Genomic DNA, 24,634 nt, shown 5'->3' on the forward strand with positions numbered 1-24,634 from the left:
CAAACATACCCAGGCAGGCGAGGCGAGGAAGCCCCCATTCCTCCTCCCCCTCCTCGGCTCCTCCGCCTCACCACATCCGCGGCCGCAATGCCATTGACATCGCAGGGCATCTCCTTGCGCTCCCCGCCCAAGGCCACTCGCGGCCTGGGAGGTCAGCGCTCCTCCTCCTCCTCCAGGCCCGTCGCCACCGCGGCTTCACGCAGCTGGGGGCAGACCCACGGCCGGCGACCCTTATCCATCTCGTCCGCCAGGTACGAATCCGCTGCTCATCCACCACCTAGAGGCCTCAGCAGCGGGAGCTCCTCCTCGGCCATACGCGCCGCCGCATCGAGCGGCTCGCAGCCTGACAGCGCCCCCGTCCCTGCCGAGCCCAGAATCGAACTCCCCGCGATATTTACCCTCTTCTCAGAGGCCGCAGCGAAGACCGGCGCCGCCTTCTTCATTGCCTCATCTGGCGCGGTCTTCCTCCTCGGTTCGTTCGGGGGATTTGGAGGCGGCGCAGGGGGTCTCTTTGGCGGTGGTGGCGGAGGAGGTGGATGGGGCGCAGGAGGTGGGGGTGCCGGCGGCGGGGGCGGGGGCGGGGGCTTCTGGTCTCGGTTCTTCTCAGCCGGCGCGGCGCACGCGGACGACAAGTCGTCGGGGGATTGGGACGCGCACGGGCTCCCGGTCAACATGTCGGTGCCGCTCACGAAGCTCAGCGGGCTGAAGAGGTACAAGCTATCTGAGCTCAAGTTCTTTGACCGCGCTGCCGGTGGTGGTGGCTCCTACACAGGCCCGGAGGATTCCTTCTTCGAAATGGTGACACTGCAGCCCGGTGGTGTGTACACCAAGTCACAGCTGCTGAAGGAACTCGAGACACTCGTTTCCTGTGGCATGTTTGAGCGAGTTGATCTCGAGGTGAAGCCCAAGCCGGATAACACAATTGGTCTCACCGTCTCCTTTGTGGAAAGTGTCTGGAGTGCCGCAAAGCAGTTCAAGTGCATCAATGTGGGGCTTATGTCGCAGTCTGGGCAGGTTGATTTCGACCAGGACATGACAGAGAGGGAGAAGATGGACTACCTCCGTAAACAGGAACGTGATTACCAGCAGCGCGTCCGAGGTGCCAAGCCTTGTATCTTACCGGAAAACGTGCGGGGGGAGGTACTGGGAATGATGAAGAAGCAAGAGAAGGTGAGCGCCAGGATGCTGCAGAAGATCAGGGACCATGTTCAGAAGTGGTACCACATTGAGGGTTTCGTATGCGCCCAGGTGGTTAACTTTGGAAACCTTAACACTAGTGAGGTTGTGTGTGAGGTGGTTGAGGGCGACATCACCAAGGTGGAGTACCAGTTCCAGGATAAGCTTGGAAATATTGTTGAGGGGAATACCCAACTTCCAATCATAGACCGAGAGCTGCCCCAACAGGTATATCTAAATCAAGATAGGAGGATAATTTTCTTTGCATTACTACAGAGTTCTTTAAAGAACATGTCAAAATGATTAGCTTATGGTGATGCTTGCAATGTTCTATTTTTACTGATGTAACTCATTTACGGGCAGTCTTTTAGGAAGGTTTAAGTGGATTAATAATTCAAACATCATGTAGCATTCAAACATGCTTGCTGTCGCTTGTTAGTTATTAGGTGTTTGGTGCTGGTCTTCAAGAAAAAAGGTGTTTGATGCTGGTATTCAAGAAAAAAGGAAGATGCTCTTGTTCTGTGCTATGGTCCTAGGATCACTAGGGGGATAAACATCAACTGGGAGGATAGTCGGGCGGCGTCGGCTGCTAGGGGAGAGATTAGACTATAGATTGGGGAGACTTAGAATATCGGGAGAGACTTAGATTAATTCCTCTCTTGCTTACAAGGATGTGCCGGCCGGCCCTTTGTATAGAGAGGGGAAATTACAATCCTAATTCAATTCCAACTCCTAACTTATCTCCTATCAAACTTATCTCTAAACAAATTAATTCGAATCCTAACATACAAATAGATATACTAACTAATCTATCCTAATCCTGACAGTAATTCCATCTCTGGACATGACATGCTGACTATGATGTTGTTGTTTAATCTGCTACAAAATACTTGGTTCTACATATTTGATTATGTTTCACCAATGCTCATTGTGGTGACTTGAATGTTTTGCATAGGATTTTCTGATGGCGTTTTTGCGACTTCAGTATTTAACTTGTAACTCCACTAATCTTTTATAGCTTCGACCTGGACATATCTTCAACATTGGAGCAGGGAAACAAGCTCTGAAGAATATAAATTCACTTGCTTTGTTTTCCAATATAGAAGTGAATCCACGCCCTGATGAGACAAAAGAAGGGGGTATAGTAGTTGAAATTAAGCTTAAGGAACTGGAACCAAAGTCAGCTGAAGTAAGTACGGAATGGAGTATTGTGCCTGGGCGTGAGGGCCGACCAACTTTGGTAATGTACCTATTGATTTGCTATCATCAGTTCTTTCTAGAATCTGTATATATAATTGCTAGACAGCACTATGAATAAAGTACCTGATATTGTAATCCTGTCGTGAACCTCATAGCTTATGTACCTTCTTTTAGGCATCCATTCAACCTGGAGGAACTGTGTCATTTGAGCACCGGAACATCTATGGTCTGAACAGATCTATTGTTGGTTCTGTTACATCCAGCAACCTGCTAAACCCTCAGGTTAGTCTGTAACGAGTGTTCTTTGGTAGCTTTACTGTTTTATGCTTTTGGTTATTGTTACCTTGATCACTTGATTTTCTACACGTAAGAGGAATAATGTTTAATGATGATTCACTCTGTGAGTTCAGCGTGGCATTCCTGATCTTATATTACTCTGTCTATTTCATTACACTAGCATATTGAAAGTGTACATTTGTAACTGTTGACAGATTCATTTGTAAAATCTTTTTAAAAAAATTAGATTCATGGCCCTACTTTAATATCCTAAAAGAACTATGTTTATTTAATACTCTTGTTATGCACAAAAAATTGAACTTGATAATTTTTCTGTTGTTCTATCGAAACATATTAAAAAATTATGGGCATTAATTACCATTCTGCTATGAACAAAAATTAGCACATGATGAGTTTCTCAGACAAAAATGCAGTCATGCGATTTGTAAAATATTTGTGTTTTCCATTGTTGCTGATCTACTATGTGTATTTATTATAGGCTAACATTGGTCTAATATTTCCTTTTTAGGCATTTCTCTAACTTTACTTGGCAGCAATGCCACCTATGACTTTTTACATATCATATTGTGCACTTATCCATGTTTTTTTCCTGGGATCTTTAGGATGATCTTTCATTCAAGCTTGAGTATGTCCATCCTTATTTGGATGGTGTGGATGACCGTAGTAAAAACCGCACCTTCAAAACTAGCTGCTTCAACACCAGGAAATTGAGTCCTGTCTTTGTTGCTGGCCCCAACATGGATGAAGCTCCACCTGTCTGGATTGATAGAGTTGGATTTAAAGCCAACATAACAGAGGTTTGTACAAATGATATTCCTTTCTGCCTTTTCCATTTTCGTGAACAGTATTGTTCAAGAAATATCTGTAACATGATGAAAATACACTTCTGGATTCTCAGAGCTTCACACGGCAGAGCAAATTCACATATGGCCTCGTGGTGGAAGAGATTACAACACGTGATGAAACTAATAGTATCTGTACACATGGCTCTCGAGCAATGCCGAGCGGTGGCTTGAGCATGGATGGACCTCCTACAACCCTCAGTGGTACCGGAGTTGATCGAATGGCATTCCTACAGGCTAATATCACTCGAGACAATACAGAGTTTGTAAATGGTGCAATTATCGGAGACAGATATATTTTCCAGGTTAGCTATCTGTACCATTGTGGTCCAAGGACACATAGTAAAGTAGCCTTCAAGCATTTGCCAGGTAGCTTTAGATAAGACTCGATGTTAAGCTTCATTTTGTGAAAAGGGCCAAGGCGGATTCTTGTTAGGATTGATCTTTTGATTAAGTGTTGTTTTCAATTCAAGGTTTCAGGCAAGCCTAAAAGTAGACGTGCTTTAGTAAATGCATGCACTATATGTTTTATGTTACAGTAGTTATCTTTTGCTCAATGTTCTAATTGTTTGCAAACCTCTTTTCTGGACTGATCTTGTTCTTGTTTGATAGCACCATGCTTTTTTATAGACTTTCCAATGGTAAAATACATCCTCTGAAGAAAATTTCCTTGTTGGCTGCAGTTGGACCAAGGTCTTGGCATCGGAAGCAAAAACCCATTCTTCAACCGTCATCAGCTTAGCCTGACAAAGTTCATCAATTTAAATAAGCAAGAGAAAGGTGCTGGCAAGCCACTCCCAGCTGTTTTGGTTCTTCATGGTCATTATGCAGGTTGTGTAGGAGATCTGCCAAGCTATGATGCATTCACACTTGGAGGACCTTACTCCGTTAGGGGCTTTAGCAACGGTGAACTGGGTGCTTCTAGGAATATTCTTGAGGTATGCATTACTAGGGTATTTTGGAATGTCATTGATACTTCATTTTCATGATGACTAATCATATTATCGGCATAGATATGTTTTTTAGTCACTGCTTTCATTCTGGTTTATTTCATTGAAAAAGTACATAAAATTGACATCGCCCATCACACAATGTGGTGTAACATGGGGTGTTTGTTGGTAACTAATATTTATGTGCCTGTTAATCTATGCAGCTTGCTACTGAGTTGCGCATCCCTGTGAGAAACACACATGTGTATGGATTCGTTGAACATGGCACTGACCTTGGGAGTTCTAAGGATGTGAAAGGGAACCCTACAGAGTTCTTCAGACGTGTTGGTCATGGATCTTCGTATGGTGTTGGCGTCAAGCTTGGCTTGGTAAGGGGAGAGTACATTGTAGATCACAATGCTGGTACTGGGACCATTTTCTTTAGATTTGGTGAGAGATTTTGAGCGCACTTGATTCCACCACTGAGGAAGTCACAGATCTTCGAGGCATGCTGCTTAACACAGCTGAATCTTGAATGAGCTATGTTTGTGATTCTACCGGCATTGAATTTCTGCTGACATAATTGAATCTTGAATTAGCGTCAGGATGAGCTTTTCTTTTTCTGTAGGATGCAAGCTTTGTGTTTCAGAGCTTGTAGCTCACTAGGCGAATGTTAAGTAATATTTGCTCCGATTTACCTTGAATTGTGTTGACAACGCCTCTGTCAAATTGTCAACTTGTTTCACCATGAGCGGTTGGTTAGCTCAACTGTCCATACAGTTTTGTTCCATTCCCGGATTATGCATTCTAGAGTCGTACATGAACTATAAATTTCTTGTGATGATAATGCCTTGTGTTGGCTCATAGTGTCGGCCATTTAGCTGCCACTAGTATGTCTTTTGTTCTTTTGAAGCCGGGAATGGATCCTCCATGTTGCGCCGCTGACTTTCAAAATCCAGAGTCGACAAGGCTTGTGTTAGTAGTTTTACTATTACTTTATGATTTTGATAAGCTAGCTGTCAAGCTAATGGTATTAGTTCTGATCGTTTGGTTCTCTCGAGTCCGTGACAGGAGAATTTAGAAAAAATGAATTGCTTTTAATTGTTGTATTGGATTGCATTAATCGGGGAAATCAGTTTTTTAGTATGTGCAGGGTGGACCTAGGATTAAAAACGAGAATCGTGAGATTCTGCTTATGTCTTACTCGCATTTTGACAGTAAAAACCTACCCGCGACTGTAAAATCATATTGAATCACCCCGCAGTGACAAGGTCCGTGACCGTAAAAAGAGATAAATTTTTGCCTTTATGGGATAATGTTTATCTGTGACGGAGACATATCTCAGTTAAACGAGGAAATATATACCCTAAAAAAATATCATTGGGATCACCTGTAGTAGAAACTAGAGCTGTTACCTGTTTTCAAAATGTCGCTCGCTATCGATAGCCAGAATGTAGAAGTCACTAGCGAGTAGCGGCAGCGTTAGAGATAAATCATTTCGATCGGATTTAGCCTCACGCCTATTAAATTTCAGATATCTGAAGTTTAATAGATGAGATCAAACAATGAAGGATGGTGACCGTCAACAGAGTTAGGATTAGGGTTATTAGGATTCAAGTTTTTTTTTTTTGAAATAGTACTATTTTATTAAAAAAATTATAAAAATAATATTTAAAATTTGATATTTGCATAAATATGTACTTATTAGCAAGCGGAGTGCCGGCTACATGCTATGTGTCAGTGGGCCTAGGCTTTAGGGCCTATCAGTACTTCGGTCTTTTATCTCGTAGATGATATTAAAAAAATTCATAATTTTTCATATGATCTCAGATGCAGATGATTTTTATATAAAAATTATACCTATCGATACTATCTATAATTTCATAATTGATTATTTTTTCATTTGAATCTATTTAGATATCCAAAAAGTGGCTAGAAATTTCAACTCTAGTTTTTTAATCTAAAATGTATAAATATTTTTTGGCATCTAAACGGATTCAAATGGAAAAATATTTAATTACAAAGTTATAGATATAGACGATATGTATAATTTTCATATAAAAATAATCTACATCAGAGATCATATAAAAAAGTTATGAATTTTTTTTTCGAATATTAGACATACGACATGTCGATAGGTCCCTAATCGGTACTCTGCGTACCAACAGGTACCTATTTCTACAAATATTAGATTTTAAATATTATTTTTGTAATATTTTAATAAAATAATATTATTAAAAATATATAAGGATTTAGGGGTACTCTATGGCTATCAAACTTAGAAGAGACGCAGGGGAGAAAGATAGGTCAAACATAGGAGGTGGGCGTGAGGGTGGAGTGATGACGCTACGAGCGACGACGAATAACCAGTGGGTAGTACCAGCAGTGGGGAGACAAAGATGTGACCCGATGGAGCTATATTAGCATGATAATATTGATGGACACGGATGTGATACAGAAGAGCCGTTAGAAACAACCAAATATGGACAGGACAGAGGAGCGTTGCGAGAATTAGAGTTGTTGCGCCGCGGACCGAGATGGATAACCATCATATCTTTATCGAATGACTTACATTTATCGTTCGAAGAAAAAGAAAAATACAATCATCTGACAAATTGCATCACTCTTTTTAGTTAACATGGATTATGACTTATAGATCGAGTGGTGTTACGTCCCAGTCTAATGCAACCTTCGCTATCTTCCCTGCAAGCTCATGGATGACCCGACTTAGCTGCTCATGTGCGCAACAACGAGCTCATGGATGAAGCAGCTGACGAGCGCTTGTCGGGGACGCCGCCTCCGGCCGTGCCCTCCACCTCTTCTTCGCCCGCCTCCGCCTCCGACCAGGCGGCCGCGGCACGGTGGACCCTCACCCGGCGGCCGTCCCCTCGGCCCTCCGCGCCTGCGCGCGCCTCGGGGACGCCGCCTCCGGCCGCTTCATCTACGCGCTTGTCCTCACCCGCCTGGCGCTCGCCTCCGATGCCGTCGCCGCCGCCGCGCTCCTCGACATGTACGCCAAGTGTGGCCTCGTGGCCAGCGCCCGGGGGGTGTTCGACGAAATGCTGCGCAGGGACGACCTCGTCGCCTGGAACGCGCTGCTCGCGGGCTACGCGCGCCACGGCTTCCCGGAGCGCGCGCTTGCGCTGGCCGTCAAGCTGCGGGGGCAAGGGTTGCGTCCCGATCTTGTCACCTGGAACGCCGCCGTGTCGGGTTTCGCGCTGTCGGCGACGACCGGATGGCCGGGGACTTGGTCCGCGCCATGCAAGAGGACGGGTTCCAGCCGGACGTGGTCACCTGGACGTCGCTTGTCTCCGTGTCGGTGCTGGAACTTTCAGTACGACAAGGCGCGCACGCTGTTCCGGAGAATGGTGGCCAGCGGCACTTGCTAGCATCCTGCCTGCTTTCGCCAATGTCGCCGACATGAAGCGTGGCAAGGAAGTCCATGCCCACTCCGTCGTGACCGGTGTCGAGCAGGATCTCACTGTAAGCAGCGCTCTGGTAAGTGCGGTCTCGTGCTTGAGGCGTACCGGCTGTTCGACAAGATGGCGGAGAGAAGCACGGTGACATGGAACTCCATGATCTTCGGGCTGGTGAATTCCGGTCATTGCCAAGAAGCCATGACTCTCTTCGACCAGATGCTGTCCGACGGAGCAAAACCGGACCACCTGACTTTCACCGCCGTCCTGATGGCCTGCAGCTACGGTGGCATGGTGGAGCTCGGGAAGGGCCTGTGCCGAGCCATGCAGGAAGAGCACGGCATCGAGCCGAGGTTGGAGCACTACGCCTGCATGGTGCATTTGCTTGGCCGAGCCGGGAGGCTCGACGAGGCGTATGATTTCATCACAGCGATGCCCCTGGAGCCCGACTGCTTCGTCTGGGGGTCGTTGCTGGGAGCCTGCCGGGGCCATGGGAACGTCGAGCTCGCAGAGGTGGTGGCGTCTCGCCTGCTGAGCGTCGAACCGGCTAACGCGGCGAATTGCCTGTTGCTCTCGGGCGCGCTGGCGAGTGCAGTCAGGCAATGTCCTCAGGATCAAGAAGCTGGGGAAGAGACGGCGGATGAAGAAGCTCGACGGCTTCTGCTGGTTATAGACTAGTATCAGTGAAGGGCATTATCATCCATCTGCCATCAGAAACTAACGTAATGGATTGATCACGGGTAGCTCAGAATAGCATGAGCAAATGCTAGCGAGTTCAGGACTTCAGGTTACACCTGAAAAGCGATTCAACGTTACAAACTTGCGCTATTATCTCTCCATATATACACGCACTGATGTACAGGGTGCTACCATTAAACAAAAACATCTGTGCAGATACTGAGATTAGTAGATGAAACTTTTGGGTAATAGCTTTCACACTATTTACTCTCGAGGTTTAGATAACACGTTATAACTACATAATGAAGCATAGCGTGATCTGGGAGTTGCTACATAACCGTAAAGGTATTATAGTATGTACTTCTGAAACTGAATGTTATTTATTTACTAGTATCTAATTACACAACACTCGATTGAGCCAGCCTGTAATCTATGGTACAAGGCAGCAGCACGTTCCCAGCTTCCATTTTCACATATAGTCTCCCGTTCCAGAATGATCAGTTACTCTTAGCGTTGGATCGACCGCTTGGTGCTGGACCTAAAAGCAGTATCATTCCTCCCCCAGTTTCATCTCCTGGATCTGATCTCTCATTAGGGGGTGCCCTCCTAGCAGAAGCTCGACGCATTGGCTCGAAGAATCTACCAGTCACATCTGGAGGTTGTTCGAAAGATTCCTCCCCAGGCAGAACAAGGAGCCCTTCGTTGTGGAGTATGGATGGTTCGTGGTAGCATGCAATCCACAATGAATCGACGAGTTGTCTCTCTTCTCGTGCAGCATCCAAGTCTTCAGGAGCCATCGTCCTTATGCTTTCTATACGTCCCCAGAGAAGCCGTCGCAACCTGTCATGGTCTGTTAGTAAACTACTATTTCCCAATGTTGTGTCCCTTGCAAACTCAAGCAAGCCCCTTAATGCTGCTTCTCGAACACCTGAGTCATCGCTGGATACCAAACGCATCATAAGGTGGGGGAAAACCTAACTGTGCAAATACTGAGCAATCTGAATGGCTTTCACTGAGCAGATAGTGAGTCAGACTAAATGCTTTCCTGGCAAAAAGAACAAACATCTCAGTTAAAAACATGTTAGCAAGGCATTAGCCAAAAATCATCCCACAGAATCTCAGATCCATTATGTTACCTCTGAAACCTTGCACTCTCTGAATTCAATGCATCTCTTAGTCCTGCATAACCATTGGCTAAACGAAATGCAGCAACTCCTGGTTTGTTGTTTCGTATCAAGGCTGAAAATCAAATGAGGACATCATCAGACACGGCAATTTAAGATATATAGGATTGCTACCATCTAAAAAGGTGGACACAATACTTACAAGATAGTGCACCAAGAGCCTTTATGCGGGCAGTAAGGTCAGGGTCTGATCTAAAGTTTGATAAGAGGGGTTCAAAACCACTAGCTTCCATGACCAACTGCTGACTAGTCGGATTGTTCTGAACAACTGTTGTTACCACATCAGCTGCTTCGGCTCGGATATGAGCGTTAGAATTTCTGAGGTACTTGATAACTGGAACCAACCCACCTACAGAATGCAAATCTAGAGCAAAACAGAGAGGAAAAGAAATAAAATAAGTCACTCAATAACAAAATATTAGCATAACAGGAAAATTCACATTTTCACATAAAGAAGATTTCCAATTAGGTGGTGTCACATGTCCCTGATCCTAGAATTTTAAGCTTGGTTATTGCCTCATTAACTGGAAATAGTTACGTTAGAATTTCTGAGGTACTTGATAACTGGAACCAACCCACCTACAGAATGCAAATCTAGAGCAAAACAGAGAGGAAAAGAAATAAAATAAGTCACTCAATAACAAAATATTAGCATAACAGGAAAATTCACATTTTCACATAAAGAATATTTCCAATTAGGTGGTGTCACATGTCCCTGATCCCAGAATTTTAAGCTTGGTTATTGCCTCATTAACTGGAAATAGTTAGTTCATCATCCAGTCAATGGTTTTTATCCTAACATATCAGCTCCCCTTGGAAAGTTGTATGGTAGCACAGTGAAAGGGGAAGCTGAGAATTCACCTGAATAGCAATGTTTTATTGCCAAAAACCACTACAGTTGCCTCCATCCATTCATTTAGCCATGTCAACAGATACTACTAATGTCATTGAATCATCAAATGATGTGAATGCATTCAGTTTGACACTAGTAATGCATGCCTCCAAGTGCTACCATTGTCTCCTACATATGGAATTGTAGATTTAACTCAAAAGCAGATAAATTGAGTTCACGTACGTAAAAGTGCAACAATCATAAATCTTGATGCATGCAGCAAATATTAACTCACACTAGTGGAGTCTAATGGTAATGCAAAAATACAATCATAAATCTTGATGCATGCAGCAAATATTAACTCACACTAGTGGAGTCTAATGGTAATGCAAAAATTACACATGTCAGGGTAGTTCTAAAGGATTTTCGGCCATATGAGTGGTGGAATATTGTGTTGGAATGTGGCCCATTTAAAACCCATTCATGAGAATGCAAAGCAAGAAGTTTTAGTCCTGTATTGCCAGGCAAGGGGATGTAGATCAACTTAAATACTTGAGTTCTCTGATCTCTTTGAAATAGAGAAAATGAGAAAGAGAGAGTATACTTTGCTATATTCACACGCACGCACACGTGGCGTGGCGTGGCAGCAGAACACACAAGCCTTTTTGCTGCTCTCCCTTTTTAATTGTGATCAATGCCATAATCAGCCGTTTTAATCGCGATCAATGCCTTAATTCTGAGGGTTATTGGTCTGTTATGGAGGCTGCAATTGTGGAAATTTAATGAGAGAAAACGGCTCCAAGAGGGCAGCCATTTCCCTATAAATCCTGGAGACGTCCAGGTTTTTGGGGACACATCTCTCTGCTCCACATTTTCTTCACCACCCATCCAGATCACTGTCTTGTGTGCTGTGCTGCCGGATCTCGCCGGCCCTTCTCCTTGCTGTGCACAAGGTTGGAGGGTGAGCGGTATCTCCGAGCCTCTGCCGTTGTGAAGCCCGCACGAGGGACGGCAATAAGGTTTCTGGGCAGCGCACCTGCGCGACCGCTCTACACTGCTTCATCTACGATCTGCAGGGCAGCGAATCGATACATCGTTAACTTTATCCCTTCATCAACCCGACTATGAGTTCTTGATGAAACTGATGGATTTTTTGTACTGTTGTTTGCTGCTAGGGTTAGAAGTATGTTCATCTGTTATAGATTGTGAAATATGCCTTTGTTTAGAATCTGGAATTAGATTTTTGCACATATTACCAACATATTGTGCAAAGGTGTGGCCCCTATGAGAGCCATCCACATCAGGGACCCTCAAGGATCTCCAAAAGGAGGCACCATGGCATGCATCTCTGGTGGAGGTCAGTTGTATTATGCAATGATGCACCACAGTTGGAGCCATGTTTAGGTCAGGGTGGGGTTATGCAAATCATTATAACCATAAAACCATAAGCCAATTGCAAATAGACAAGAAACATGTGGCTTTCTGCAATTATAACCATTAAACATGCGGTTTTATGAAATTTACTCTAAATAATAACAAAACATGGAAACAAATTAAACATGCCCTGAGACATACAATTTGCCATGTCCATAGACTCGACATGTACCTGCAGCTCACTCAGCAAACCTGCAATGTTCAAAAGCACGTTGATTAGCATCAATCAGGTACAAAGAAGGCATGGTACATGTTATCAGGTACTAAATCAGTAATACTACTAAACATGCCTATAAACCTTAGACAGATATCAGTTCCTCAAACAATCAGAACCGCGCAGAACACATAGGATTGTAACCTTACCGACTTTTTTTAATAAAGAAAATCCTTACCGACTTATTTAAGTAATAAGATTTCACAAGCATCACGGAAAGGCGTGTAGTGATATCTCTGACCTAAAAAAAGGTAAAAATTAGGAATAGCAGTGGCACTGCAATAGAACCACAGAATATTAAAACCATCTAGAACAAATGGGAAGACACGTAGGAACATTCCTTAGTCCTAATTCTGCGCCTCCGTAAAGGAAGTTTGCCTATTCCATACTGTAATTCCAATTTAGGATTTGAAACGTTCATAAGTGAGAATAATCTCTATTACCCCTTACTATAAGTGAGCAAGCTCCCTAAACGAAATTTGCCTGCCCGATTCCACATTCATCACCCTTAATTCGCCATCAAAACTTAAATTTGATCGCTCAAATTAACTCGTGCTACAGCGAATTCTATGAGAAGACATAAGACAAGCCACGGAAAATGGGTTACCACTACATTTACCTTCGATATCTTCGTGGGTGATGCACTGCGCCTCCAAGATGGTGGGCGGCGTGCTCATGAGCAGCGCGATCTTCCTCATCCAACTCACCACGTCCACCATCATGTGCCGCTCCACCGCCTCCGCCAGCCACCTCCGCTCCTCCTCGCTGCACACCGGCACCACCAAAAACCACACGCACTTCAGCCACGACCTGAAAAAAGGGAACAACAGACGCACAACCTCCCCACCAGCAATCGAACTCCCCGAAAAATCGTGTTAACCGCAATAATCGTTCAAAATTCGATGAGAATTCACTTAAAATTTACTCGATCAAATTTAAAATTTAACGAAATTTAGATCGAATTGACCGAACGGTACCTAGTCAGTTTACACTGGTTAACGAGCGATTTTGCAGATTTATCAAGCGTATTTTCTGAATGTTTCATATTGCCGATAAACATTTGGTTTTATCGGTAACCGTTTGGTTTTGTTAATTTATCGAACTGTTTTCTCAAATTTAAGTGAATTTTAAAATAATAATTCAATCTTGTAAAATCAATAGCTAATTTATTTGAGCTTTAAATCAAGTGAAACAAATTTTATTGGTTTTCTCGTAACATGAGCTACATGATAAAAATATTTATACTCATAAAAAAGTTGAATATTTTTTTAGAAAATATATTTGCTAAATCAAGTTAAATGCATAGTTTACTCTTTGCTAATCCAAAAATCATGAAACCAATTTTTTAGTCTTCTTACATGATATTATGTCTTTTAAAATACATAATCTCATGAAATAGTTATTTTAACATACATGATTGTGTAAATGTGTTGCAACTAGATTAATTCATAACTAACTCATCACACCTTCAAAATTAGTAAAGTCACTTTATTAGTTTACTTATACTATGTTTTATGCAGAAAAAATAATAGTAGATATGAAAATTTTAATTACAGTGTTGTTTCTTAAAATATTCACTTTATGTTTTTGAACTTTGTAAAAATTATAGAAAAATTAATAAAACTCTAAATGAAGTGAAACGCCTTACGAAGAAAAATATGTATTTACATGTTAAGTTTTTTCTTAACATGAGTTAATAAATAAGTTGCGCACTTCAAGTTTTTTCTTTTCTTTTTCAAACTTCCTCCTTATAGAATATGATACAAACGATATTATTTTAAATTTTTTTTACAGAAATTCTTAGAATTGGCTCTAGTTTTTTTTTGGATTTTTTCTGATTTTTTTTTAAATTTTTAAATTTAAATTTGATAGCTAATCGATTTATATTATCAGAGCGGAACGCTAAAATCGGTTACCACGAATTTCAAATGGTAACAGATGAATTTGTTAACCCTGTCTTCCATTTGACGGCCCCGCCCCGTCGGTGTAGGAGAGGCTCCATTTGAGCAATCCCGCCCAGCTCAGCCGATCCCCCGCCATCCTGAGATCGTTTCCTCCTCCCTCTCTCATTCCTGAACCACTGCGCGACCGGTGCGGTTGCCCTCTTCGGTTCCTAAAGCCGGTTATGGGTGCGCGCGTTCGTTCGCAGCGACGCCAGATGTTTCTAGAAAGCCAGAATGCCAGATCACTCGCCAAATGCGAACGCGGTTACGTCACGATGACGGTGGTGGTAGGAAGGTTGGGGATAGGCGATAGGGACGGATCTCTCTCGAATTTACTCGGCCACTCGTGCCCACGCACGGCGGCTCCGTGGGCCGGACCGGCCCATGTAGCGCTGCGTCATGTTTGGCACAGCCTTTTTTCTTTTACTCTCTCGCGGTTCGTTTCGACCGTTCATTCGCTTCGGCGGGCGCGAGGGACGGGATAATGGCGGCAGCGAGCTCGCTCTCCTTCCTCCCCCTCGCGCCGCGGAGGCCTCTCCTACTGAGGCATGCTGCTCGCCACGGGCGTAGGAATGTTGGAGGAGCCATGGGACCCTTGCGGCTCGCGAGGTTGCGGTTGCCCCGCGGCCGTGCAGCCGCCACCGTCGCCGGCGAGGCGGAGTTGCCCATGGAGGAGGCGGAGGCTGCTCTGAGGGTGGCGGCCGACGACGACAGCATCACTGCCACAGTGGTATCCGTGCTGCTCACCCTCGCGTTCGTCGGCCTCTCCCTCCTCACAATCGGGGTGCGTGCGTAGGCCTCGGGGAGTGGCGAATTCGCGAATTGTGTAGCGAGGTGGTGTGATTTTGGATGGTCTGTGCTGATCTTGCCTGGCTGTGTTCTTGGCTCTCGGTGTTTTCGCAATGCAGGTGATCTACTTGTCCGTGCAGGACTTCTTGCAGAAGAGGGAGAGGGAGAAGTTTGAGAAGGAGGAGGCTGAGAGGCAGAAAGAGGAGGCGAGGAAAAAGAGGGCCAAGGCGAGAAAGAAGAGAAGAAATTATTGATTTCTGGTTCATATGGCACCCCAATGTGAGCATCTATTCCCTTTTCCACCTTAGCTTCTTGAAATGGCAGTTACATTGTATGCATAATTTACAATTTAGTATCACATGAGTTTTCGCTTCCTTTCCTACTTTAGGTTAGATGAAGTGTATGCGATTCAATTCAGCTGAGAGACATGCTAAACTATGCTACCCTGCAACTAATTTGTTTTAGGAATGCTCCATTAATGAAACTGGAATGTTTACAAACCAAATGTTTAGCCACCTCAACAGAAATGTCTAGCAGTACTTCATGATAGTGCTGGCCAAGTGGGCCTGATGGGCTGGCTTGGCATGGGCACGCCTAGGTACGGCCCGGTTAGGGGACCTGTCAGGCTTAGCTATATAATCGGGTTGTGTCGTGCCGGTCTATGGCACAACCCATGAGGTATCGTGTCGGGCCAGGTTAGCTCGGGCACGGCAGCAGGGCGGGGCGGCAGTATGGCGGCGCGGCTCGGGCACGGCAGCAGGGGGGGCAGTATGGCGGTGCGGCAAGGTGGGGCGGCGGCCGGGTGGGGCGGGGCCGTGCCAAGGCGTCGTCCCAGACACAACTCGACTTGTCGTGCCGTGACGTGCCTGGGCTGTTCCAAAATCGTCGTGCTTCGTGCCAGCCCATTTGGCTTGACCTAGTTGGGTAGCTTTACTTCGTGAACACTTCCTTTTTGACCTAGTTGGCCTTGCATGTTCGATATATTGAGTCAAGAATTCTCTCAGAACTTTCATATATATATAGTCTTTACTTAGTTGTTAGAATAGTTGTCACATCCCTTTGTTAGGGTGTGTTTGGTTGGAGAGATATCCCTAGAATGAGAGATAGCCATCTAGTTTTTTGAGGTATTTGGTTAGAGGGCAAGCTGGATAAGATAGCTATCTAAATGGAATATTCTTCTCAGATGTTGCATGAGCCAATCCGCCAAAATTGCTGGATGGAGCCATCCATGTTCTGATGAGCTTTATCCCTACTGATATGGCATTTGGTTGGTGAGATTAAACATACTTTTTTTTTGTTAGCATGTTTTAAATGATATTATCTCCGAAACGGTTTATCTGATTTATGATCCGACTGTATAATTGTATTCATTTCAATTAAATCAATAAAACAAGATCTCGTATTATTATGTTTTGATAAAAAAAAACTAAATATATGGCAAGTAGGTCCTACAGAATTTTGGCTAACCTCATCCAAATTCTATCCGTTCAACCAAATAATAAATTGGATCGCCCTATCCATACTACCAAATAAGAAATTGGATCGACCCATCCAACACAACGTGGATGATCATATCCTATTCAACCTTGTCCTCTAACCAAACGTATCCTTAGTGAACATACTTCCTCCATAAGAGTCGCAATTGTCCTGTTCTTGTTCATCTTATGAAGCCTGAGCATACAGCCCTCTGTTATATCAAACATTAATACCTGCCATATTTATATTATATGGCGTACTTGAGTAATTCTTGACTCCTCTATCCATTGTAATTACTTCCATACAGGTTATGTGTGCTGCGTTCGCTAACCGTGCTCTTCAGATGCAGATCAGTCCTCAGCATGCGCTTTTTGCAGGTTTTATGTCACTGTGAAGACTGATTAGCTCCTTGCTTGTGTTAGCTCTGTTCGAATTAGCCCCATTTGTCTTCACTTATTCAGGTTGTGATTAAAAGCTATTGTACCACAGTTAATTCATAAATTCTATATCTCACTTGAATTGCCTTGTCAACATGTTATGCTTCAATGTGAATCCATAAGTACTAACATGGTTTGATCAGTTTGAGTTTTACTGAGGTCTTCATATACGATTACTTTCGTGTGGAAAGGTGCTAGTGTTGTTACTGGTGTTGGGGACCTTGGGGTTAATCAACAGTTTGTAATGTTCTCGCTAAAAATCCCTCAAATTGTGTCTCACTTTGGTTGAAGTTAGGATCGAAGCATTAAGCATCAAATCCATCTGAATTGTTGAAATACACTAGTAAGCATCAAATCTGCCTGAATTGTTGAATTATAAACTACTACCTTTGAAACTGAATACTCTTTTTTCTTTGTTGCTTTCGTGTTGAGGTAGGTTGGATTTGGACTGGTTAGGCATTGACTTCTGTTGATGAACCTTGGAAACAGCTAGCCAGCTGCTACATCCACATCTATACTTTGTTGTTTGATGTCCATCTAGAAGAGCAAAAAAACTTGATCTTTCCTTCGCAAAATGTGCCATATGATTTACTTTAAAAAAAGTGCATATGAGCTGTGAGGTCTATATGGCAAAAGGTAGGAATGGACTGGCTACCCGGTGCTGGATTATGGACATTTGCAGCCTCGGCATAGCCTGGAAAGGGGTTGCAGTGTATGGTGATGGATATGTTGTGCGCAGCACAACTCTACATGTTTGATCTTTGATGTTGGATCTAGGCAATAATTTTTCTCTGGTGTGATGTCTGATAGCATTTCTTTTTTCGAAACGGAATTTGGTAGCATTCCTAAACACATTATTCTCAACTAAACATCAAAGTCATCTACATATATTTAGTGGCCAATGCAAAATACGTTAAATTTCTTTGTTGGTGTTGAATTGTTGTGTTAATGGACTGGCAGTGGCTGTGCCAAGACCACAAGGGATGGGGAGGAAGCTTCTCATCGGCTCTCTCTTCAGCAGCAGACGTGTAGTGTAGCACGTCTGACTGAACATTACAGCATATGGACTTTCTTGGCTGGTTCTGTGGATCTGATCTACATCTACTTTCCCTCCCTGACATGGACTTGGGCACATGTCAAACACTACTGACATTTGGCATCTGGCTATTTTGTGCCCGTAGATGTAGGCACGTGTGAAGGTCAATTTGGACTAATTGATACATACAAGGGGCCATCATTCCCTGATGTGAAACAGCTATTGTCTGTGGTTATTTCCTTGTCCAGGAAGCACTGCGAATCATACCGAGACCTTTGAGTTTGACCCCTGTATTCACCTGGGAGGCTGGGACTGGAAAGTGGATGAAAGATAAGTTGTTGCAGCAACGGCGACCATTCGTCCAGCCATAAGTTAACTGCACAAGTAAAAGTTGGTCTACGATCTCTTTTCTTACTAATCATCGTTTCACCGAGAGACAAAACCAAATAAAATAAGGCCTTACGGTTATAAGAAAAAATTTCACAAGTCAAAACAGAATCCTACGAAAGGTGAGTTGAGGAAAAAGAGGGAGAACATATATATGCCTCCTTTCCTATGGCTTTCCAAAAAATATTTATATATGTCCACTTCTGTTAGTGTCATATGGATATTAATATTTCATATTTTAAGAAAATTCAATGTGTGTATATTACAGATTTACAAATTTTATAGGAGACTAGAGTTAGAATATGTATTTTTGTTTGAAACTGGGGACCGCCGTCAAACCAAAACCGCACTAAATTTAAATTTATTCTTTTTTACCGCGCAAGTCAAAACCACCTCCCTTCTTCCACCCACGTGGCGGTTGTAAAACCCGCCCGGAGCCCCGGACACCGCTAATGCATCCATCCCCGCTTCCCCTTTGACTACCCCTGGCCGGCTACCGGTCAACGTCACCACGTCCGCTAACTGACGCCGTGAGGCGACCCAACCGCCGCGCTCCACGTGCCGGCGCCGTCACCGCCCCGGCGGACGGCGTCCAACATAAAACCGCCCACGCACTCACCCACTCCGCAATTCCCCTCCCCCTCCTCCTGCTCCCCGAAACCCCCCGATTCGAATCCGGCGAGTTCGATTTGGGGATTTCGGCTCCTCGCTCCCGGAAATTTCTTGGATCTGAGGTCGGCTGCCGTCTTCGATTTGCGGCTGGAGTTGGAGTTTGGGAGTTTTCCGGCTCGATTTGGTCGGGGGGTTGAGAGTTTCGCTTGCGGGGATGGCGTCGTCTCCGGTGTCGTACTGGTGCTACCGCTGCAGCCGCTCCGTGAGCGTGTCCCCAGCCACCGTTGTCTGCCCGGAGTGCGATGGCGGCTTCCTGGAGCAGTTCTCGCAGCAGCCGCCCCGGGGCGGCGGCGGTAGCGGCCGGCGCGGATCGATGAACCCGGTCATCGTGCTCCGGGGCGGATCGCTGTCCGGGTTCGACCTCTACTACGACGACGGCGCGGGCGACGGGCTGCGGCCGCTGCCCGGCGAAGTCTCGCACCTCCTTATGGGCTCCGGGTTCCACCGCCTGCTCGATCAGTTCTCGCGTCTGGAGGCGGCGGCGCCGCGACCGCCGGCGTCGAAGGCTGCGGTGGAGTCCATGCCGTCGGTGACGGTCGCTGGGGGCGGGGCCCACTGCGCGGTGTGCCAGGAGGCCTTTGAGCCCGGCGCCGCCGGGAGGGAGATGCCATGCAAGCACGTCTACCACCAAGACTGCATCCTGCCCTGGCTCTCCCTCCGCAACTCCTGCCCCGTCTGCCGCCGTGAGCTTCCGGCTGCAGCCACCCCAGATGCGGAAGCGGATGCAGGGCTCACCATCTGGCGACTTCCCCGCGGTGGATTTGCCGTTGGGAGGTTCGCCGGCGGGCCCAGGGAGCAGCTCCCAGTTGTCTACACTGAGCTGGATGGAGGCTTCAGTAACGGGGTCGGACCTAGGCGGGTGACATGGCCAGAGGGAGATGGGCAAGTGGACGGCGGTGAAGGCCGGATTCGCCGTGTATTTAGGAGTCTATTTGGCTGTTTCGGTCAGGGCAGCCGCCAAGGAAGTTCGTCGCAATCCCGTAGTGGTTGAGCACAGTTTTCCTTGGTAACTCATTTTCGATTCATAGTGGTGAAAAACTAGTGTTAGTATAAGAAGGGAACCCAGCTTATAATTTCTTGGGACTTTTGGTGTAAATGAAGGCCTTGCATTTTCCCCTCCTTTGTCTCATGTATCATTTAAGGATTATAAGATATGGCTATGAGCAAACAGTTTGGAATGAGCTTGGACAGCAAATTAGGTCCAACAGAAGGGGAAAAGCAGTCAATTTATTGAGGAAATCAATCGTTGCCAAGATTGTAGGTATAGCGAACAGTTGTTGTATTCACATCTCTACTATTTGTGTATATAGCAGATTGGTTCAAGATGAATTCCCATTTTTGCTATATCTTATATTGATATTTAAAATCCCCATTTCTCTGTCATTACTTTAATTCCTATGGCCAGACCCATTATTTTGTTTCAACAAGAGATTATGTGTGTCACAGATCAGTCATAACAATGTCCACCTTCGAACTTACTAAGATTTGATGGTCATACATTAGCCTAGCTTGTGGATATTGCTAATTAGTGGCTGGGCAGTTCTGCTCTCTTAAATCTTGTCGTTTCCCCCTGCGATTGTGATGTTTTTGTTTCCGATGCTAAATAAGGAAACCTCAAGTCCTATATTCTTTTTTTAATGCTCTTACCAACTCAAATATTGTCTGTGGCTCTAAAATATTGTGATATTAAATTGGTTTTTCAATGAGTTCAACTAGTGTTTGGTCTTGTTTTGGGTGGTGCGCAATGAGTAAAGGTGATTAAAGAAGATATTAGCAGTATCTGAATATAGCATTGTTATGTGTCTAAAAAGACATTTTAAATTACCACATGTCCAAGTATGGATGGTTAGATGGAGTTTCCTTGGATACAACACAATTCCATATGAATCCCACGAATCTCGGATGTAACTTTGTTCTAGTGGTACTAACTGTGCTATTTTTGTTGGATTCCTTACCATTTGTCTTCAATTATTATTTCTTGCTTTCACAGTTGTATACTTATTATGTATTATTCATATAGGAAATTAAGAATAAAATGTGAATTCAACACAGTTGCAGATGGCTCCTACGAATCCCGGCTGTAACTTTGTTCTAGTGGTACTGACTGTGCTATTTTTGTGGAACTTCCTACCAATTGTCTTCAAATATTATTTTTTGCTTTAACGATTTTATAGTTGTTAATTTGTTATGTGTTATTCATATATAATTAAAACAGCTGGTGATGTTGTGTTATGTTTCTATGTTCATTTTTGGCAGGGTTGATGAACAACACTACAACAGTGCTATCTTGCAATATACATGTTGATGCTTTGTATATGTTTATCCCTTGTAGCTCCTTTTATCTTGTTTGAGAGTCATACAGGTTAATGCATGGTGATTGGTGCAACTGTGAAACTGTTCCTTATCATTTTCTTCTGCATGTTCTTCAAAATAGCAGCAGACTAAATTTTCTAATGATGATATGAGTTATGCAAAGTGACAAATTGCCAGAACTATTGTCATTTTCATCTATTTGGGTTTCGGTAATCATGTGTGTCTAGTGTTTCTTTGATCCAGTTGTGATTCAACCCTACATGTTCATGGCATCATGTTGTACTTGTGAAGGAAAAAAAGGCTTTATTTGTTGTCTTCAGTGCTTCATCCCTGCCTTATTGTTTTGTACCCCTAATTTGGTATGAATGTGTGGCTACTTTTAGGAGTTACATGAAAGCAGAAGGATATCTAAACTGCATAAAATTCTCTATACTGTAGTAATTACTTTGTTCTTGACTACCTTGAGTACCATTTGGCCAAAGAAAACCTGCTTTGGCATGCAGTTGCATGTCTTTGTCATCTGCTTCTGCTTCTGCTTACATCTTTTGTAGTAACAACATGAATGCTGAAACAGCATCTGTGGACATCAATTGAATATCTTTACAGTGAGGGGAAGAAATCATTTTTATCTCTTAAGTTTGGGTTATAGTCCATGACTACTTGCAGTTAGTGAAGTTTGTTGATGTTTAGTTCAGTGCGTCATTATTCATCTACTTCTCTTTGTGGTTATCATGTATTATTCATGGATTGTAGCTGTAATCCGTTACTGCTCATGCACCAATTGTTTGGTCATTATATGTTACAAAAGGTTCCTATGTATTGGCTAATAACTGACGATGGATGCTAACTAGTTATTTAACTTTTCCTGTTTTAATTGCTGCCTGTAAATAGTCATCCAGCAACCAACATTTTTTTTTAACTTTTTAGTTAGTTGATTTTCCCTTTACATTATCGCTCTTTGTCTTACTGCTTTCTTCTAGCTAAATTGTTCCAGAAATCTTTTCCGTCTATATTCTGTACTTCTGTTGCTAATGGTATCTTTTTTGGCTTCCAGAGGCTAAAATGCAAAAATAGACAATATACGTCAGCTTATTTACGAAAATAGATAACATATCGGTGTATTTGTAAATCTAGCACCTGTATTCGACACCTTAAAATCCGAAAACTCAATTTCGGTACTTCAAACTTCGAAAATACGTCGGGCCCACTGATTTCAGCCATTGAGATGCCGAATACGACACTGTTCACTGTATTCGACACCTCAAATGCCAAAAATGCTCTGTATTCGATAACTGAGATGTCAAAAGCCGTATTCGGTACCTCAGTTGCCGAATACAGTTGCGGAATACGGCTCTACGGTGCGCGCGCTCCAGAGAAAGCTAGCAAGCTACAGTAGAAGAAAGAAAGTAGTCTAAAAATTCATATTTTTTATTTAACTCACGATTTTATTTGGGAGTAAAAAATAGTCTAAAAATTATAAACGTTTTCATGAGCAAAATAGAGGTCACTAGCAATCCGTTTTAATTGGTTTGATCCAAAAACATGAGCCAATATTTAATTAAAATTCTCTAAATAAGCCAACTTTTATAAATTCTAGCAATTTTTAATGCCTCAAATAAATTCTCAAAAATCTAGAAAAAATCACTAATATTCTTCTAATGTGATGTACTAATTTATAAAAATGTTTCCAATCCTATGTTATTTGGTGAAAAAATAAGTTCCTTTGTAATGATCCATTTATATGCATTTTTATCATTTCATGTGATATTCTCTTTTTAATTCAATTTGAATAAAAATAAACGCATACATTCTCTTTTAATTCATTTCATGTGACATTCTCTTTTTAATTTATTTCATGTACTAATATTTTATCATTTCAAGTTCACCTAGCACATTTGATGATGAGATGTGCTAATATCCCATCTGTTTCACATCCTTATTTATATGCATTCTTATCATTTCATGTGATATTCTCTTTTTAATTCAATTTTAATAAAAATAAATGCATACATTCTCTTTTAATTCATTTCATGTGATATTCTCTTTTATCATTTCAAGCTCACCCAGCACATTTGACGATGAGATGTGCTAATATTCTTCTCATGTGATGTAGTCAACATGAACATATTGAGATTATTTTTTCATGCACCTTTGTTGTTTGCACTAAGGAAACAAAATGTACCCAACCAAACCTTGTCACTCCTCGGTAGATCGAAACACCTTAGCAAGTGCACAACATACTCTTACCTTGTTATGCTTTTCATCTCTTCAGCCGTGTATCTTCACACCACTCCAACCATAACAACAAGGGCGGTCATCCTCCACAAAAGAGAATATCACATGAAATGAATTAAAAGAGAATGTATGCGTTTATTTTTATTCAAATTGAATTAAAAAAGAGAATATCATATGAAATAATAAGAATGCATATAAATAGATCATTATAAAGGAACTCATTTTTTTCACCAAATAACATAGGGTTGGAAACATTTTTATAAATTAGTACATCACATTAGAATAATATTAGTGATTTTTTCTAGATTTTTGAGAATTTATTTGAGGCATTAAAAATTTCTAGAATTTATAAAAGTTGGTTTATTTGGAGAATTTTAATTAAATATTGGCTCATACTTTTTGAATCAAACCAATTAAAATGGATTGCTAGTGAGCTCTATTTTGCTTATGAAAACGTTTAGAATTTTTAGACTATTTTTTACTCTAAATAAAATTGTGAGTTAAATAAAAAACATGAATTTTCAGACTACTTTCTTTCTTCTACTGTAGCTTTCTAGCTTTCTCTGGAGCGCGCACGGCAGAGCCGTATTCGGCAAGTGAGGTGCCGAAAATACGGCAAGTGAGGTGCGGAATACGGTTTTCGGTATTTCAGTTGTTAAATACAGAGCATTTTCGGTATTTGAGGTATCGAATATGGTGAATAGTATCGTATTTCGTATCTCAGTTGCTGAAATTAGTAGGCCCGATGTAGTTTCGGAGTTTGAAGTACCGAAATTAAGTTTTCAGATTTTAAGATCTCGAATACAAGTGCTAGATTTGTAAATACGCTGACATATATTATCTATTTTTGTATTTTTGCCCACTTCCAGATGGAAATGTGGCATACTTTTCATGATAATTCTATCTCATCCTTCTCATGGCTGCAGGTTGACATGAAGGATTTCAGTGGTCCATGTGACATGTGTACCTTCTACGAGGTTCTCCAGCTGACGGCGGCTGTGATGGTCATTTATTTGAGGTTCTCACAGTACAACAGTACAGTATATGAGCCGGCTTCTTGTTGTGTCATTACTGGCAATGTGGGGGCATGCGGCGGCAGGGATTTTACCTTATCAGATATTATATCATTATTAACCGTCCATCT

The 24,634-nt window shown here is 43.0% G+C and overlaps 3 protein-coding genes and 2 pseudogenes across 7 annotated transcripts; 4 read left to right on the plus strand and 1 right to left on the minus strand.

Moving 5' to 3' along the window:
* Positions 1 to 5,285, plus strand: LOC133912156 (protein TOC75, chloroplastic). The gene is made up of 7 exons (XM_062354757.1): positions 1 to 1,404; positions 2,195 to 2,416; positions 2,551 to 2,658; positions 3,276 to 3,470; positions 3,572 to 3,820; positions 4,199 to 4,453; positions 4,669 to 5,285. The coding sequence occupies exons 1-7, from the start codon at positions 88 to 90 to the stop codon at positions 4,906 to 4,908; spliced, it is 2,586 nt and encodes an 861-aa protein (XP_062210741.1). The 5' UTR covers positions 1 to 87; the 3' UTR covers positions 4,909 to 5,285.
* Positions 5,286 to 7,181: 1,896 nt separating this feature from the next.
* On the plus strand, positions 7,182 to 8,647 carry LOC133912157 (pentatricopeptide repeat-containing protein At5g59600-like; annotated as a pseudogene).
* Positions 8,648 to 8,721: 74 nt separating this feature from the next.
* On the minus strand, positions 8,722 to 14,286 carry LOC133912158 (uncharacterized; annotated as a pseudogene).
* Positions 14,287 to 14,581: 295 nt separating this feature from the next.
* LOC133912160 (uncharacterized) lies at positions 14,582 to 24,632 on the plus strand. 5 transcript variants are annotated; one of them, XM_062354760.1, is made up of 3 exons: positions 14,582 to 14,929; positions 15,054 to 15,213; positions 24,417 to 24,632. In XM_062354760.1, the coding sequence occupies exons 1-2, from the start codon at positions 14,630 to 14,632 to the stop codon at positions 15,186 to 15,188; spliced, it is 435 nt and encodes a 144-aa protein (XP_062210744.1). In that variant the 5' UTR covers positions 14,582 to 14,629; the 3' UTR covers positions 15,189 to 15,213; positions 24,417 to 24,632. The 5 variants fall into 5 exon arrangements, with proteins under 5 accessions (XP_062210744.1, XP_062210743.1, XP_062210746.1 ...); XM_062354759.1 differs by lacking the exon at positions 24,417 to 24,632 and adding an exon at positions 16,754 to 16,941; XM_062354762.1 differs by lacking the exon at positions 24,417 to 24,632 and adding an exon at positions 16,718 to 16,941 and having other exon boundaries at positions 14,582 to 14,875.
* Positions 18,378 to 20,288, plus strand: LOC133912159 (E3 ubiquitin-protein ligase RDUF2-like). Its single transcript, XM_062354758.1, has one exon. It carries the CDS (start codon positions 19,097 to 19,099, stop codon positions 19,931 to 19,933), a length of 837 nt encoding a protein of 278 aa, XP_062210742.1. The 5' UTR covers positions 18,378 to 19,096; the 3' UTR covers positions 19,934 to 20,288.
* Positions 24,633 to 24,634: the final 2 nt, after the last annotated feature.

Source organism: Phragmites australis, chromosome 3 (assembly GCF_958298935.1).
Source record: "Phragmites australis chromosome 3, lpPhrAust1.1, whole genome shotgun sequence".
NCBI lineage: Eukaryota > Viridiplantae > Streptophyta > Magnoliopsida > Poales > Poaceae > Phragmites > Phragmites australis.